Source organism: Apteryx rowi, unplaced genomic scaffold (genome assembly GCF_003343035.1).
Source record: "Apteryx rowi isolate R43461 unplaced genomic scaffold, aptRow1 scaffold_6, whole genome shotgun sequence".
NCBI lineage: Eukaryota > Metazoa > Chordata > Aves > Apterygiformes > Apterygidae > Apteryx > Apteryx rowi.
Genome location: NW_020450871.1, coordinates 6684236 through 6700482, shown reverse-complemented (window position 1 = coordinate 6700482; position 16247 = coordinate 6684236). Strand labels below are relative to the sequence as shown.

Genomic DNA, 16247 nt, shown 5'->3' with positions numbered 1-16247 from the left:
TGTGTTTTCTTTGTCATGTTACTTTATGTAACGTCACATAACTGTTGCCATAGGAACATTATGCAGGGTACACTTATGGTTTGGCTTTACGGTGTTCTCCATGTACCAAAATATTACTTTAAGTAGTTAGTAGAACATTAACCTTGCTCCTTTCTTAGTGTCACACACAGTGGAAAGCTACAGCTGAGCTTTCAACCTTTTTGGAAGCGTTTAACTTCAAAGGAGAAAGACTTCTGCATTCTTGTCTGGGCAGTTGCAGTCCCAAGTTTACTTATCTTCTCTGGGTCACACCAACAGCATCTTCTCACCTACCACTGAAAGGAAGAGCTGATTTCTTGATTATCAAACACACTCTGAAAGCTGTCAATTCACATGACATATTGCATGTTAAATAACTCAAGTAAAACTCAAGTAAAATCCATTTTAACTTTGCTGTATTTATATACTATATAAATTTTACATGCTATATATTTACAGTGGGGCAAGTGCTTTTTATCTTTAAAAAAACAAAGATCAAACTTTAGACATCTCTGAACAACACAGCTTGTATAAACCAGACAGATTATTCAGATGAACTGTATTTAATACAGGTTCCCCACTCATCTCCTGATGCAGGACCAGTGAATAATAAGTGCATCACAGTTTGATAGCATTTAATAATAAAAATAAAAATCACAGTATGAATTTGTCTGTAACTAGAAACTTTAGAGGGACAAAACAGACAACTGAGACTAAGTCAAGACAAGTGACACTATATAAAAAAAAAAAGTAATAAAAACATATGGGAGAGTATACAAATAGTCTGAGATACATTCAGAACAGTATATTCTGATCAGTATGTTTCACACTGTTGAAAACCAGAACATTTTCTTCAGCTCTTGAATATAACTAACTAAAAATGTGAAGTAAATTAGTTTCTAGTGTCAGACATCACAGAAAAAAGATGAAGCTCTTGCAAAACTCTAGTTATTTGAGAGCTTGTGAAATTTTAAATAAGTCTTTAAATTAAATATACAGACTGTCAGTTGCAATTTTTATAATTCCGTGGTTTCCTGGTCTCTCTTGCACCAGATGTCTAACTTGGAGTAACATTACATGAATAACACACAATCAACCTGAGTCTGTAATTAAGCAGCATTTGAGATGTTCTATTCCAGGGCATTATTTTCAGTGAGATATTTACATGGTAATTTACAATGTTCAGCAGTTGTAGAAAGTTTCCACCCTTTTGGATTACAAGTACATTTTAAAAAAGAAAGTCTCAAGTTAAAAACTAAAAAAAAGTTCTTTCATGGTAAAATTCTGTACAGAAATCTGAAGCACCACTTATGATTGGGTTTTGTTTTGATGATAATTTTATTGTTCTGATAATAATTTTTAGGTTTTGATAGTTAGTATTGTTTTGATGATGTTTATTTGTTGGTTTTGATGGTAAATAAGTTGTTGGGTTTGGTGGTAAATAAATTGTTGCTTTTGATGGTAGGCTGTTGGTTTTGATGGTAGATTTAGTTTGAGTATTGAAGGCTTCCGTCAGTAAGCTCCGCATCTGAAAAACAAAAGGCAGCAATGTCATTCCATGTCACGATACTCAATATAAAACTGTCTGGCTCAGTGCTTCATTTCTAAGCAGCAAAGACGTGAACCTGCACACAGCTTGATCTGCTCTGCGACTACAGGACTGACCTGACTTGAGAAGAAGACTTCCCACACCCTTGCATTAAAGTAAGCATTTCAGTAAGACTGGTGCATTGTACAGAAGATTCGGACAAAGCTACCTGCTTTAACAGCAGATGGTAGACCTTAGGTAATTTAAATATGGTTGAAGCTGTGCCTAGAGGTTTAACACGTCAGCATTCCTGTTTTACTAATGATCTTGTGGTCAAGCTGACCAAATCTTACCCGCAAAACCAGAAGCCTTTGGTAGCTTGCTAGGAAAAACATGCAAGAATGCAGGAAGTAATTAACTGCTTTAAAGCTGCTCCTTCTCTCATCTATCTGGATTTTCCTCAAATCACAAGTTATCACTAGGCAATTTCATCCTTGCTAATTTATTCAAAGTAACATGAGTCCAGGAGAAAAGGCACAACCTTACAATTCCTTCTTGGTTGTTCCTAGTCTGTCCCTAGCTTAGCTGGGAGGTTCAATAACCTCTAAAACCACACGGCCCAAGCAGCTTTTTTTGGGATTAGATCCCATCATTCAAAAAATCCTATTTAAGAGACCCATTTTTTAAAGACTCACCTTCCACAAGATGAATAAAGCTAATTAACATCCTTAGATCTGATGAAATACTAAAATTCTTATACTTACCATAATTGCTTTGCACAGCCCCCTGTTCTATCCTACTTGTGTTGCAAGTGGTGTAGTATTGTTGTATTTATCAATGATAATTTATCATCTCGTTCACCTACACAGCCCAGTAATCTCAATGCACCTGACTTGTGTTATTGGATGTAAAACACTTGCTTTCTTCCTACACTGTTGACTGTTTTAGAAAAAAAACAAGTTTGCCACCTGCTGGTCAGAGAATTTATTAAAGCCAAAATAGTATTAGACCAGATGCTTTTTTTTCTGTGCTGTTCCTGATTTATCATCTAGAACAGAGATACTTAAAATTTAGAACAATCAGGATTCTTTCTACAGCCTTATCATTAAAAATGTCTGGATTTACAAGCAAGGATTTGACAGACTTCATTTCACAAATGCCCTAAAATACGATCATGCTGCTTTTTCAACAACTGCACTTCCTCTTCGTCCTGAGCAAACTCTGCAGTGCAAGAACCTACGGTCTGACTGCGGCAATTTACCTCAACATGGAAACCACAAGGAACTTTTGAAAATGTAAATTTATTCCAAGATTAAACTTCTCAAATGTTGAAATGAATTCAGCTGTAATGCAAGAAGATGAAGTTCCTACGTTCTCTATGCTCAAATGAGCTGGACCGTTAATAAACAGGACCGTCACTGACAGTTAAACCAACTATTAAATTCTGGGTAGGTATCAAACATAGCAAATCTAAGAATAAAACTTGCCTTTGGATAGTGAGCTGTCTTCTTCAGGGATTACTTCAGTTATCTATAAGAGGAAAATAGATTGTTGGGGGGTCTTGTTTGTTTCTAAGAACTACAGTCTTGCCAAGAATTTTGCTGATATTTTACAGAGTAGTGATACGCTATACAGGCAAATATCTGGATTATGTATTAATATTATATTCAAAAGATATTGAGCTTTTAAAAACTCAACATCTTGATTGAATCTGTACATCTCTGTAGCCCTATAAGTAAATCAAATAATGTTAAAAGATTGAGCAATTTATCTTCTTATTATAAATGTTTATTAAAATATCTGATTAACTGGGACTGTGTCTTCATGTCAGCTAACAGGCATCTAATCTAAGAAGTCATTTTGTAATACACACTTGTGTTCAGAAAAATTCCCTGGGAAAATGCTGTCAAACTTGATTTTAGATGTTGAATTTATTACAGTGTGCAGTCTTCTTCATTGCCTAATTCTAAAAATAATAAATTTAAACTGTTATCTACTGAGAGTCCAAGTCAGAACTATGACAGGCAACAGCAAAGAGTTCAGCATGAATTCAGTTAGGCACTCAAGCTTGTATTTAGTTCTTCCATAAAGAGATGTACCAAATTGATTTTTTTATATTAAAAACTTGGAAAGAGCTGTTTCATCAGCCCATTTCTCTGAATTTTTAAGCCTATACTACCAGAAAAAAGCACAAGTAAATAAAACAGTAGCAGGAATTTAACGTACTCTCCAGGTGTTAAATTGCAAAGCGTCCTCTGGAGGGTTAATAACTGCAAATTCAGTGTGCTTAGGAGAAGGCAGATCTATATCTGAAACAAAAATATTTCAGTATTATCACCAACTTATGTTACTCTGAATAAGCAGTCACCACTGTTTCTATGTTATGAAATAGCTGAGCATAGCATTTTAACGAAGTCATTTATTCTAGCAGTCTTTTTTTGGAAGATGGTGTTTTACCATAACATTACTAGTCTGGGAGTCTCATGTCACCATCTCCCATCTTGACTATGGAACCTCCTGTCTACCTACTAAATTCATTTTCAAGTAACAGCTGCCTAAAATTAACTAGTTAATCAGACTGATGGCATCTTGCATCTCTCCTGCTGGTTCCCCACTTAACCATCACATCAAATTAAAATTATTTGCCCTTCGGCCCTTTGCAGTTGTATTTCAGACCGTCTTTCCTAGCAGTCTTTCAAAAATGGAAAAAAAAACAAAAAACCCTATCAACTTTTTTTTAATTAATGCAGACTATTTGGAAAGCATGATATACTGTGCAGTTTGCATCACAAAAGCATTTAAAAACTATTTGAAATAATATTCTCTGTTTGAATAACAAAGAATCCTGTAAGCTTCCTGTGGCCCCTTACCTTTCATGTACTCGCTGGATGTGATGGAACTATATTTCTTGCTTTCACCAGCACTGGAAGGCTTCCCTTCCTTGTAGGGTTGTTTACTGCCCTGGATTCTGTATTGCTCACATAAATAGCCATCTGGAGGACAGGATTCTTCCTTCTTCTCCCATGTTTTTTTCTGGAAACGAGGATCTAAGTATTCCAAGAAGCCTTTCAGTTTCCTGATGTGTTTCTTCTTTTTCTTCTTTTTCTTACGTTTGCGATTGTCATTGTCAAAGTGGAGCACAGAGAAATCCAAATCATAAAGTCTGAAGGAAACATGCAAGTTAATAATAGCAAAACAGATGTGGCACTTGATGCATACATGAAACTTTATTTATTTTACCACAGGTGACGGTTTGCAGCACGTCAGCTGCTCTGTGGTAATTTCTGCACATCTAGCTTACTTTAGGTGTAGCAAACTTAGGCCCTCAGAGACTGAAGGACAATAGGTCCTGGTGTGTACACAAATCATTACCCAGGGCTAGTTCTGGAATATGTGCAATTAAAAAAAATTGTTGTAACCTAATCAAGAACCGCGTGCAGATGTGATCCTAACTATGCGGTCCAGTTCTAACATTCTAACACAGTTCGGTCATATCTTTCCTATCTTCACGTGATTGACCTAATGACATGATCCCCAGCCAGATTCTGCCATATAAATAACTTAGAAACAATGAAAAAGGGGAAGACATGAGAAACAACCAGAAAAGAATTAGGAAAAAATTGCTGATTATGCTGTAATCCTTGCTTACTTGTAATCCTTCTCTCGATGTTTATCTTTGGACTTCTTTTTCTTCTTGACCTTCTTGTATTTTTTCAATTTTTGATCACCTGAAAGCTCTTTTTCTATCTTTCTGCGTTTCTTTTCTATTTCGCTTTCACTCCCCTCTGCACGGGAATATTTTCTTTTTCTGTTTTTTTCATCGTTCTGGGAGGAGTTCTCAAAATTTGAATGAACTGACACAGGTAGAAGCACATGTCTTTCACGCGAGTATTTTTCAGATTGCTGCTGAGGTACCGAACAATGATGCAAGTCTGCTCTGTGACTGCTAAAGTGATGCACATCTTCCTCTCGAGAGAGTGAATTGTGCAGCCATCTGCTTTTGTAATGATAATCCTTATGTGACCTGTTGTTGTAAGCTTGACTCGATTTGTCAAAGTCTTTATCACAATGAGAGAACTTTCTCTCTCTACCATCTCTCATTGCATGAGAGGAATAGTAATCGTTGTAGTATCTACATTTTTCCCATCTCCGTGGTTCATCCTGGTAGTATCTTTCTCTGCTCCAAGTTCGCTCTCCTTTGGAATGATAATACCTATTTCTGTCTTGTTCTGTTCTCCCTCTGCTTCTGGATCTGTAACGAGGATGTTTTCCTGAGCTTCTGCCATTATCAGGGCTGCTTCTTTCATTATGGGAAGATCTGTACTTGCTTCCATTGCAATACTCCTGCTTATGACGATTTTGCTTATTTGTTTCCACACTGCGAGAGCACCTCCTCTTCTGAGAATGACCATCTGTTTTGCTTCTGTTTTGCTTCTCCCTCTCCTCAGTGTCAGAGTGTTCTCTCTTCCTGCGGTAGTGCTCTTTGTCAGTTTTTTTAGAGTCATATATTTTTTTCTTATATTTTTTCCTATGCTTGTATTCTTCACATTTTTTATTACTCAGTCCCTCACTTCCTCTAGAAAATTGACTCTCCAAAACTTTATCCAGCTTTGTGATTGAAGAGTCATTAACAGGCGGTACTTCTATATAGTTATTAGAAATGTCCTTTGTATCTTGGCATTTATCTGTAATATCTAGAGATGCAAGTTTTTTAGAACTACATTCAATGTCAGACTTTAAAGAGGAAGTTTGCCCTAATTTCTCTTCAGTCTCAGGAGACCCTTTGATGTACAAAGGATTTTCTTTTGAAATGAGTTCTGATTCTTTTGATCTTCTTGGTTTGTCTTTGTCTGCACTGTCTTCAGACACACACTGCCCAAGGAATTCATCTTCAGCGTCCAAGGATCTTTTCCTGACCTTGTGCTGGCCGTTGATATTGGGATGTGCATTATCAGCTTTTGTTACAATACTTTCAGTAATTTCTTCTTTGGTAGAAATGGTTTCAGAATCTGATTGAACAAAAAGATTCTCGACCTCACAGCTAAAGTCAGAAGGAACCTTCCTGGATTCTTCATAGACAAACAGTGCTTCCATCACTACAGTTTCCATAAGAGCGTCATTCTCAGAAGATTTTTGAGGTCCAGGGACACTGCACAAAATAAAAATGCATTTGTCACTTTGGCCAAAAAAGTCAATCTACAAGATGAACATTAAGAGTAAACTCCTGTTAAGTAAAGAACTGACAGCTACTGGAAAACTCTGAAAGACATTCCCTTTAGAAATCTATCTTCTGATTATTACACCTTCCTCAGCTCCCAGAGCAGAGTGTTGTTTTTTTCTTGCTTCTGAAAGTATTGCATTGAAAAACTATCTATCTGTCTCTCCACTTGCTGCTCTGAATCACATCAATAGCCAAACCCACCATATTTGCTCTCCCCCCACCTAAAAAAAGTGTTTACATAGGTTTCCCTCTCTCTCCCAGATGCAAGGGAAGGCCAATGGCAGGAATTTACACTGTACAATTTACATTCATGCATGCATCTCCAGAAGTGAAAAAAAGGGAAAGAGGAATACAGAAAGTATTGCAGACAGTACAACAAAACTGAAAAACATTCTGTGTGGAAATCAACGTTTTCCATGAGGCATCAACATGTTTTTAATATCAGAATAATATGCACAGTGCTGATCACTAGTTGTGTTTGTAACACTGTATAATGCAGTGTGGAATTCTATTGATTTAAATCTTTCAATTAAGTGGTAGTGGTAGATAGGTAAACCCACGATAAACTTGTATAAAATTTTATTTTAAATCAAAGCATACTCATTTTACCTTATTTCCTCTGACAAGCTGTTCAACTGGCTGTATGTGAGGGATTCTAAGATTATTTCTTGAGGGACTGGAGGCAAAGCTATAGGCATCTACAATGAAAATGTAGAAGTTAACAGATAGAAAGACAGTATCTGTAGCAGAAAACTACTGTTTGCAAAATTTCTACATTAGATGTTAAATAAGATTGCTTTGAGTGATATGCATTGGCCACATTTTAAATGTAACCCCACCCATCCCCCCAAAATAGACCTTATGAAACTCTTATGAAGTATTATCTCAGCTAAACTTGTTTTAAGTTGACATGCTCTAATATATCAGCTCAGCTCTGCAAACTCTAATGGGATAATAGCACAGTAAGTGCTATGGCTAAATTTGTGCCATGTATTTTCTTCAGTATTTCGCCTGAATTAGGAACATTACAATATTCCTGAATACATCATATGTGAGAAATTCTTGATGAAACAACACACAACTCACTTTTTCAAGCAATCCATTTGTTTTAGAAAAGAAAATCTCTGAAGGTTTAACAGGTTGTACTTGGCAAGTGGAATCATCAAGTTTCAGTCCATTTTCTTTAGATTCATTATCTAAACTAATAGCACCATTTAATGAATCATTTTTTGGCAGCTCATGCTGGGATCTTTCTTCTTCAGCATTCTGACAGGAAGAATGGGAATTCTGCAATGTACGGACTACCTTTCCAATCAAAATTCCATTAGAAGATATTACATTGCAATTCCTTTTAAATAAGCCCTTCGACTCCTCCTCAGATTTTCCTGAAGATTCTGCACCGTAAGGGACTGTGTTATCGGAGCTGAGTTTAGGATTTCCATTCACTGCTGGCTCGACAAAAATTTCATCAGGAACTTCTTGTTTGGAAATGTTAGTAGCAACTGACATTGTAGATGCATTTGAGGTAGACTCTGCTGCAGAAGAATTTGTAATTGTGGATGAAGGAACAGGCTTGCTCAGATCCTCATCCTCCACAGCACTGCTAAGACAGTCAGGCTGAGACACAGTCTGACGTGCAGGCAATTTATTATGAATACTGATAGTGATCTTCTGTTTTTTTGAGGGATCGGTAATTGAAGGCCTGGTAATTGCCCAGTTTTGAACGCAAGCTGTTGGTGGAGCTGAAGATGGCCTTTTCAGGGTGACACCAACGGTATTGGGATCCTCTTTTAGAGAACCATTTCCATTTAAACGACTTGAATTCTGTATTTAAAAAGAAGAGATTGCAAGATGGGTATATGCGAACACATGGCATTTCAAGTTCCAAAATATAAAACTCTCCCACTAAATTCTAAATTACCTCAACACCTACATAGAAAAAAACACTTCAATTATACATGCAAGTCCAACAAGTGTGTTTAATTCCTACTTTTGGTTTTCTGCAGATTTGCATCAAATGAATATCATTTTTAATATCCCATCCAAACAACACTGATTAACGCTATTCCCAAATATATATATATATTTTCCCCTACAACACTCCCTGAAAACCCTGGAATAATTGTTTTAGTGCTCAGGAACAAGCCAATTTGGTTTCACGGTCTCAGCTAAAGTGACACTGCTAGAAAAAAAAAAAACTTTATTTTTTTGTTTTTAAACGATTTAAGCATTAGTAGGCTCTACCTAAATTGTCTCAGGCTTTAGGAATTTCTCAGGGCTTTAGGAAGCTGAGTTGGAAGAAAAAAGTAATGAAGTAGCATGGCCGCGCAGCTTAGTATTAGCCACTATTTGAATGATTCTGGCTGTAGTATGAGGGCCATGAAGAAAGCTGCGGTGTGGGAGCAAAAATAAAACTCAGATGCTTTAAAAAGAAAACAAAAAAACCCCAACAAACCACTATCAATTTGGAACTGTTATCTGCCCGCCAAAAATTACCTTAATCATGTGAGGAGGAAGCCGTGGTCCCATAAATCCAGTCTGCTTATTATTAGCCCCCCGCTGACCAAGGAATGAACGAGGGTAAGACGGTGCTGGTAAGTAAAAAGCACGTTCTCCAAGTGTCAAATCATAGCGCCTTGGGAAACAACAGGGATTGCAGTTTAGAGGTGTGCTTTCAGCCTACTCTTGTGTTATAATTTTATAGGAGCAGTTTATATGACACACAAGACTTGTACACAGAAGACTTAACCAATGCTACAAACTGAAAACTAGTTAATGGTCTTACTACAATGTCTGTCCCTTTTAGAGCAGTAACTCATCCTTATACTTTTCTTCTCTTTTCTAAATTAGCCAGCTACAGATAGCAGATACGTAGCAATTTACACAAGTGCAGCAGTTTAAGGCCAAGCAATGAAAGAAGATAAATGACATGGGGAATTTCAGATTAGGCAGAACTGAATTATGAAAACAGCAATTTTTTTTCCTAGCACAGTAAGAAAAACACTTAAGAAGAAGAAAAATATCAATAACAGGATCGTAAAGGTATTCTAAACACATTCTAATACTTGTTATTACCTGATATAAAAAAGCAAATAAGCTTGCTGACTGAGAACTGTTTTTATGTCACAAAGGACTACAGAGGCATCATTCATCTGGTACCAAAGTCCATTACCAGCCTGCAAATAAAGGCAACAAGATCTTCAGATGAACTGCACGTTTTCTAAATGAAATCAGACCACTACGGAACAAAGAACCCACCAAAAGAAATCAAACAAAATATGCAACAAACCCTTTTCCCCTAAAACCGGTGGTTACCAATAACATTTTAATGAAAGTTTGTCTTTCTCAGTACAGATTTTACCCTGTTAGAGACCAAGTTGATATTTACCTTTATGTAGCAGAAATAGTGTCCTGCATGACAGTTAACACCACTATGTACCAGGACTGCATATAAGGCATAGAGCAGTGGTTCTCCAATTGACTGGGACATATATGCTCGAAGATCCAAATATTCAGGATATTTTACATCCTAAAGAGAGACCAAAAGGGTTCAAAGACTATCCTGAAAAACCTTATGAAATAGCCCGAGAAAAACACTTCTAAAAAACACAGACTAGAAGTATATATTTTATAGCTCATTAAAAATAGGTCTTCCCATTAATAACACTGAGCAATATAAGTTGCAAAAACTGTTTTCTGTGAAGTCAGCTCTTTAAGAGTAGAGTATATGCTTACTGGCACACAGAAACTTTACTGGTACCACAAGACTAAAAATAAGACATAGTTGTTGTACTGATTTTTCTTAGACATCTACAATCTATAGTTATTGTTTGCTGACATCAGCAAATTTTAAATGAGTATTCTGCTTTGGGAAATCTCCCACTCCAAGAAGATGCGGTTGCGTTACAGTTGTGTATGTACCTTGTTGATCTTTCCACCAGTAAAATTTGCAAATCTTTTCAGGGATATTGTGAGCACATTGGAAGAACGGTGTATTGTAAATCTCTTTGAAGCAGGAACCATCTTTTTACACCTTAAAAACAAGCACAGACAATCGTTTAAAAGTGTCTTTCTTTTCCCCCCAAAAGTCAAACAAGTTTTCATGTCTCACACATGCTTATGCTATTTGAATGATATTTACTTGCATAATATGTTTTTTCTTTTCATAAATCCATACACTGCATTTCAGGTTTGCTAATACAGAGAAGATAGCAGGATATAAGAGGACAGCTCTACAGAACAAAGAATAAAGGATTTAGAACATTATCTTTTGATAGCCAAACAAATGTTTGAACACGTATCTTTGTTATGCCAAGAAGTAAGGCTTGCCAACAACTCATAATGTAGCAGGAACATGAATCTCTCCCTAGAGCACATTAGCATGTAACACAAGGTAGCACTTATAGTTATGCAAAAGTGGCTATGTCCAACTCATGTCCTGGATACATTCTTTCAGCTTTCTGCTGGAATACAAATGCGAAAAGAACGGCAAAAATGGAGTCTCAGTGCTCAGGACTAGAAACTGCAAAGCATTTCCAAAATGGACCATTTATCAATGTCAAAAAAACAATAGAAGCAAACAGTCATTCTACAGGAGGAAGACATTTGACAGTAATAAGTCTTCACGTACTGAGGTTGCCTGGAAAGAGATTGAACCATCTGAAATCCTTTGAAACTAATAGTTAATTGTAAATTTGTTACATGGTCCACTCAAAGGTAGGATATACAGGATAAGCAGTGAGATTCTACTATCACAGAAAAAGACAGACTGATACTGAAATATGTCAGTTTACATCATCAAGAAAAATACTGTTGATAGCTAAAATAAGTGGAAAGAATTAAATAGTCTCTTCTCAAATTCTGATGTCAAAATACAAGGCAGAAAATTTCAAACCCATGGATAATGCCATGAACAAAAAAAAAAGTGCTTTATAACAGTCTATGAAACTTAGATACAAAGTTTTGAGGAGGCAATCTTTATTAGAAAAATTCATGGTAGAAAACAGAAGGAAAACGTCAATAACGTCAATTAGGAAAAAAATTAAAGTAACAGGAGAGTTTACCAGAAATAGAAAAGATAGTGCATACATGCAAGACCTTTCTTTTTAAGCTCACTGAAAAGAAACAGAAACTTGTGGCTTAAAGTATGACTATACTGATCATACCCCACAGAGATCATGCAATTCAGACGAGCTGCATGAAGTTCATACAGATCAGCATACAGGATATCTTAACTCCATATACTTTCACTGATGGTAGGCTAGGTTTACAGTGGCTCATCTCAGACAACAGTAGTCCACAGTTTTTACGATTCAGGAACCATGGCAGAATACTGTGCAGTGAGCCAGTAGAGGCATTTAGCGTTAACTATCCCTGAGCCTGTTTGGATTCACCTAGACCCAGTCTAACTTTGTTCCACAGCGACCACTTCAGGAAGCTGTTATCGCCTCCCACCCCAAATCACTGTCCATAGCTCCTTGCTTCAGCTCACCACTACGTATAGGATATGTCTGTAACTTCTGGCCATACGAATACTGCAGTGTGCAACTTCCCAGTTTGGAAGATTGACCACTCCCAGTGGAGACAATACTAGAAACAGAATTCTGTTATGACCTAATGTCTGCACTTCTTATCAAATAATTTCAGATATTCAAACAGAATGACAAAAATCACTGTCTTGGAAACAAAGGTATTATTTTCCAAGCTCTGGAATATTTCAGCATATTCATTGCATTAAAAAAAAAAAAAAAAAAAAAAAAGAAAAAAAGCTGTGTCTCATTATTGTGTTTCTAAATTAAGTCAAAAGATAACTCATGCTCTAAGACATACAATACTTTAAACCAGTATCTAGTATTAAGACATAATTAGGAATAATCTTACTTGCTACATTTATAGCAATTTTCACCATCCAGCTGTTCAGGTTTCACAAATTGTTCTAGAGCTCTGGTGACAGATGAAGCTGCCTGTATGAGTAAGAAAGTAGAGCACAAAGTTACTGGAAATTCAAAATTCCAAACACTTACTAGTAGTTTACAAGAGGCCCTTGCTAGCTCCCACTTAAGAGACCTACTGTGAGACAGTGAAGACTGTGAAGGAGGCAGAAGCAGAGTACATTGAGCATTTACCTCATTTTAAAATGATTTTACTTTGATAAAAATAACTTGCGTTATACCACAGGCAGTTAGCAAATCTGTCACATGCATTATCATAAATAAAGAGAACAACCAAAACCATCAGTATAACAATTAGATGAATATTGAGGTAGTACAAAATAGTAAAGTATAATGGTATCATCATGGGTGTAGATATGATAATTATTATGTGTCCAGCTTAAACCCAGTGCATACATGGGGACCATTACATGGCTTCCACAGAAAGAAACTTCAGTCCACTTCCCATCCACCACCAAGCTGTTTTGTGTTAACAGCATACATTTTTAAGTAAACCAAGTTTATATTAGAGAACTACAGATGCCTTCAAAATAGTGAACCATAGTTACAGAACATCTTACCTTTATATCCAAAGTAATATCAAGGAATGCCTCGTAGGTATCCGAAACTGCTTTGCAGTTCAAGCACTTTACTGGAATCAAAATACAAATGCTTAACAATACGTGAAATAGATTAACGGTGCAAATTTAAATTATTAACACATATTATTTATTTTAGTCGCACTATAAGCTGCTTTACTACAAACAGACAAAAAGACACAGATAATTCTAAGGATAATATTTTTAAAAAGTACCTCTAGATCTTAGAAATCCTCCAAATATTTGATGAATGAATGTGGTAGCTTGAGAGGATCTGTCTAATCTGGAAATAAATTATAATCAGAGCTCAGAAGACTTAAGGCAGAGAGTTAACTCTTCAAAGAGTTTTTCTTTTTATGAAAACCATGGACATAGATTTTCATTTATGATAATAAAGGAGTAAAAAGGGCTAGAAAACATTTAATGATAAATTTGTTTATACTTACTTGGTACTTCCATTTAAACAAGCTTTCTGCATGGCATCAACGGTGTAGCGTAAGAATTCGTGTGCGTCTTCCTGACTGCCAAAACGGAAATGTTTTCCTATTCCTAATAAATAAGAAGTTTATGATATTTATCTCATATAAAAGTGAAAGAAAAATTCTGTTTCTAAAATCTCTCTTCCTTAAAATTAAACTATGAAAACTGTTTATGCACATTAAATAATCTTGGAAAATTAAAAAATAACTAAAAATAAAACCCTCTGAAATGACTTACGTCTAAGGTCATTGATGACAGGTGTAGGTTTGATGGCATCAGCAGAGCAACACAGGACCTGGTTAATGTGAGCTTCCATTGTGCACATCATGCAGAAGCCTTGCTCACGACCTGAAGAGTGAAGGAAGAACGCATCTCAGTCTAGCAAAATACAAATAGCTATGGAAAACCTTACAAAATAAAATCTTTAAGTTATAGGTACAATTTCCATCCTCTTCTCTTAAAGTGCCAATATTCCAACATTCTTGTGACATTTTATTGCACAACACTACATAGAATAAAAATATCCATTAACTCTGTATTAAAATGCATTTTCTGATGAGAAATCTAAATGAGTATTGCAAAGTCATTATTTGCAGGCTGACAAGAATTTGAATTCTACAGATTGCAGAACATACGAGGAACAATATTTGACACTGATGATGCAGCATTAAGAAAGAACGTGTGTTATTTTCAGCACACTGCTGTCAGGTGAGCTACATGATACAGAGATAAGAATCATTTGGGAAAAAAGAAAGGTTAATAATGTACCTACAAGTATTTCTACTCTCCTTTTTTCCAAAGGATGATTAACTGAAAGAATTTTTCTATACAATGAGCATATGATGTTAAATTTCTGGGAATACATACTAAAATACTAGACTAGAAAGGTTAAAAAGCACACAGGTGCCTTTGTTAAAGTATCCATATGTGGATACAAGAAGAGGCTACTAGGCTTGAACAGGTCCAAGTATAAAAATAAAATTCAAAAAACATGAACCCAAGAGTTGAAAAATAAGGAATTTTATTTATCATAAAAATCAGTCTCAATTTTAATACAGTCCCTCAGAAATTTCTATTTGATTCCATGAGACTAGCTCATATGTTTTTTTAAATGGTTCAACACTGAACATATAATTTATGACAGTACTAGTGCATTACGGAAACTAGGCTGTGAAGGTACACTAAGAATCTACAAGGCTAACAGCCTAAATTTTATCATCCTCCTATCAGCAGGAAACCCAAATGCCAAATATTCATTAAATGCATTACTATCCAACCCACTTCATCATTCACATGAAGCAAGAAATGATCTTTCTTTGAAGTTTTAGGATGGTGCATTAAATGAATGAATGCACTACATAAGCTATTCTGAACCCAATGTCAATACAACATTCAAAGCCATCTTCTACAGGTAAAATAGGAAAATTAAGAGTTTCCTTCACAGAATCACTGCTGTTCTTTCACCTTCGGAGCTGTCCAGCAGATTTTAAATCAAGTTACAAAGTACTCACACGACTGGGTGTGTTCAAGAGAAAGCATGTAATTGGCGAGAGGGGGTGTGTAAGTCAAACATTGTAGAGCAGAATTGAGGAAGCAGGTATTGCCAAGGTTGTAGAGTCCAACTCCAACACTTTGTGTTTGCTGCCAGTCCATACAAATCTTCTCAGGCGGAAAGAGAATCCTCTGCGGTGGAGCAATTCCGTCATTAATGACTGCAAGAGAATTACATTTTAAAAGAGATTGTGTTATTTTGTTTTAAAAGGGGGTATTGTAAAAGTAGCGTTCCATATCTAAGCACTTGGAAGCACCAGCTGTAATTTATAACACAAAAACATATTAGAGACAGCCTTAATACTGCCATTCAAATTTGCTGGTCAACATCCAGTTTGGAAAATAGTTTATTCACCTATTTTAATTTTTCTAATGTGCAAACTATTTCTCTATTTTCAGTAACTCTTGATATGTTTCTTTCCATCTAGATTCATTAATCTGATTATTAATTTGATTATTGTTTTTTCCTTATTGTAACTTAAACCACTAGTCATACTTGTAATCACATGGTGATTGTAAGAACAAAGACATAGAAATAGGCAAGTAACTAGCACAGACGGTAACCCTATTAATAACAGATCTTTTTCCAAGCAATGTTATCTTTCATAGACCTGTGATTAATGGAAACCACGAATAGCAATGATAAAACGCCTTTGTCCCCTGCGCAATAGAAAATACCTGGTTAAGTCTGAGTATTATAAAGAAAAACTCCCCATAATGCACTGCAGACTGCAAACATACCAAAAGTAACTTTTGCAACACTAGTCACTTCAGTCGTTTTAGGGGATTCACAAAATGAAAGTCTACTGTTGAGGTCTTTATTCACAGGTGTAGTTCCATTTTATACCAGTTCAACAAGTAAGAATGGAGGATAGGGCTGACATTTACTATTTTTTCTTAAAAAAAAACATTTAAGCACA

General features: G+C 35.9%; 1 protein-coding gene across 6 annotated transcripts in view; it reads right to left on the bottom strand.

Annotated features, from left to right (window-relative positions):
- Window positions 1-16247, bottom strand: part of USP42 (ubiquitin specific peptidase 42) — a 19590-nt gene continuing 3343 nt past the window's right edge. For 3 of the 6 annotated variants that reach the window (XM_026083223.1, XM_026083224.1, XM_026083225.1), the window contains exons 3-18: window positions 15288-15488; window positions 14014-14124; window positions 13743-13845; window positions 13512-13579; window positions 13279-13349; window positions 12648-12730; window positions 10689-10800; window positions 10156-10296; window positions 9843-9943; window positions 9264-9402; window positions 7854-8591; window positions 7377-7465; window positions 5196-6695; window positions 4417-4709; window positions 3773-3855; window positions 1-1546 (exon numbers count right to left, since the gene is read on the bottom strand). In XM_026083223.1, coding sequence (XP_025939008.1) covers window positions 1274-1546; window positions 3773-3855; window positions 4417-4709; window positions 5196-6695; window positions 7377-7465; window positions 7854-8591; window positions 9264-9402; window positions 9843-9943; window positions 10156-10296; window positions 10689-10800; window positions 12648-12730; window positions 13279-13349; window positions 13512-13579; window positions 13743-13845; window positions 14014-14124; window positions 15288-15488 — 4106 coding nt within the window. In that variant the 3' untranslated portion in view covers window positions 1-1273. Of the gene's footprint in view, window positions 1547-3033; window positions 3077-3772; window positions 3856-4416; window positions 4710-5195; window positions 6696-7376; window positions 7466-7853; window positions 8592-9263; window positions 9403-9842; window positions 9944-10155; window positions 10297-10688; window positions 10801-12647; window positions 12731-13278; window positions 13350-13511; window positions 13580-13742; window positions 13846-14013; window positions 14125-15287; window positions 15489-16247 lie in introns of all 6 variants that reach the window. The other 3 variants (XM_026083226.1, XM_026083227.1, XM_026083228.1) reach the window with 3 other exon arrangements.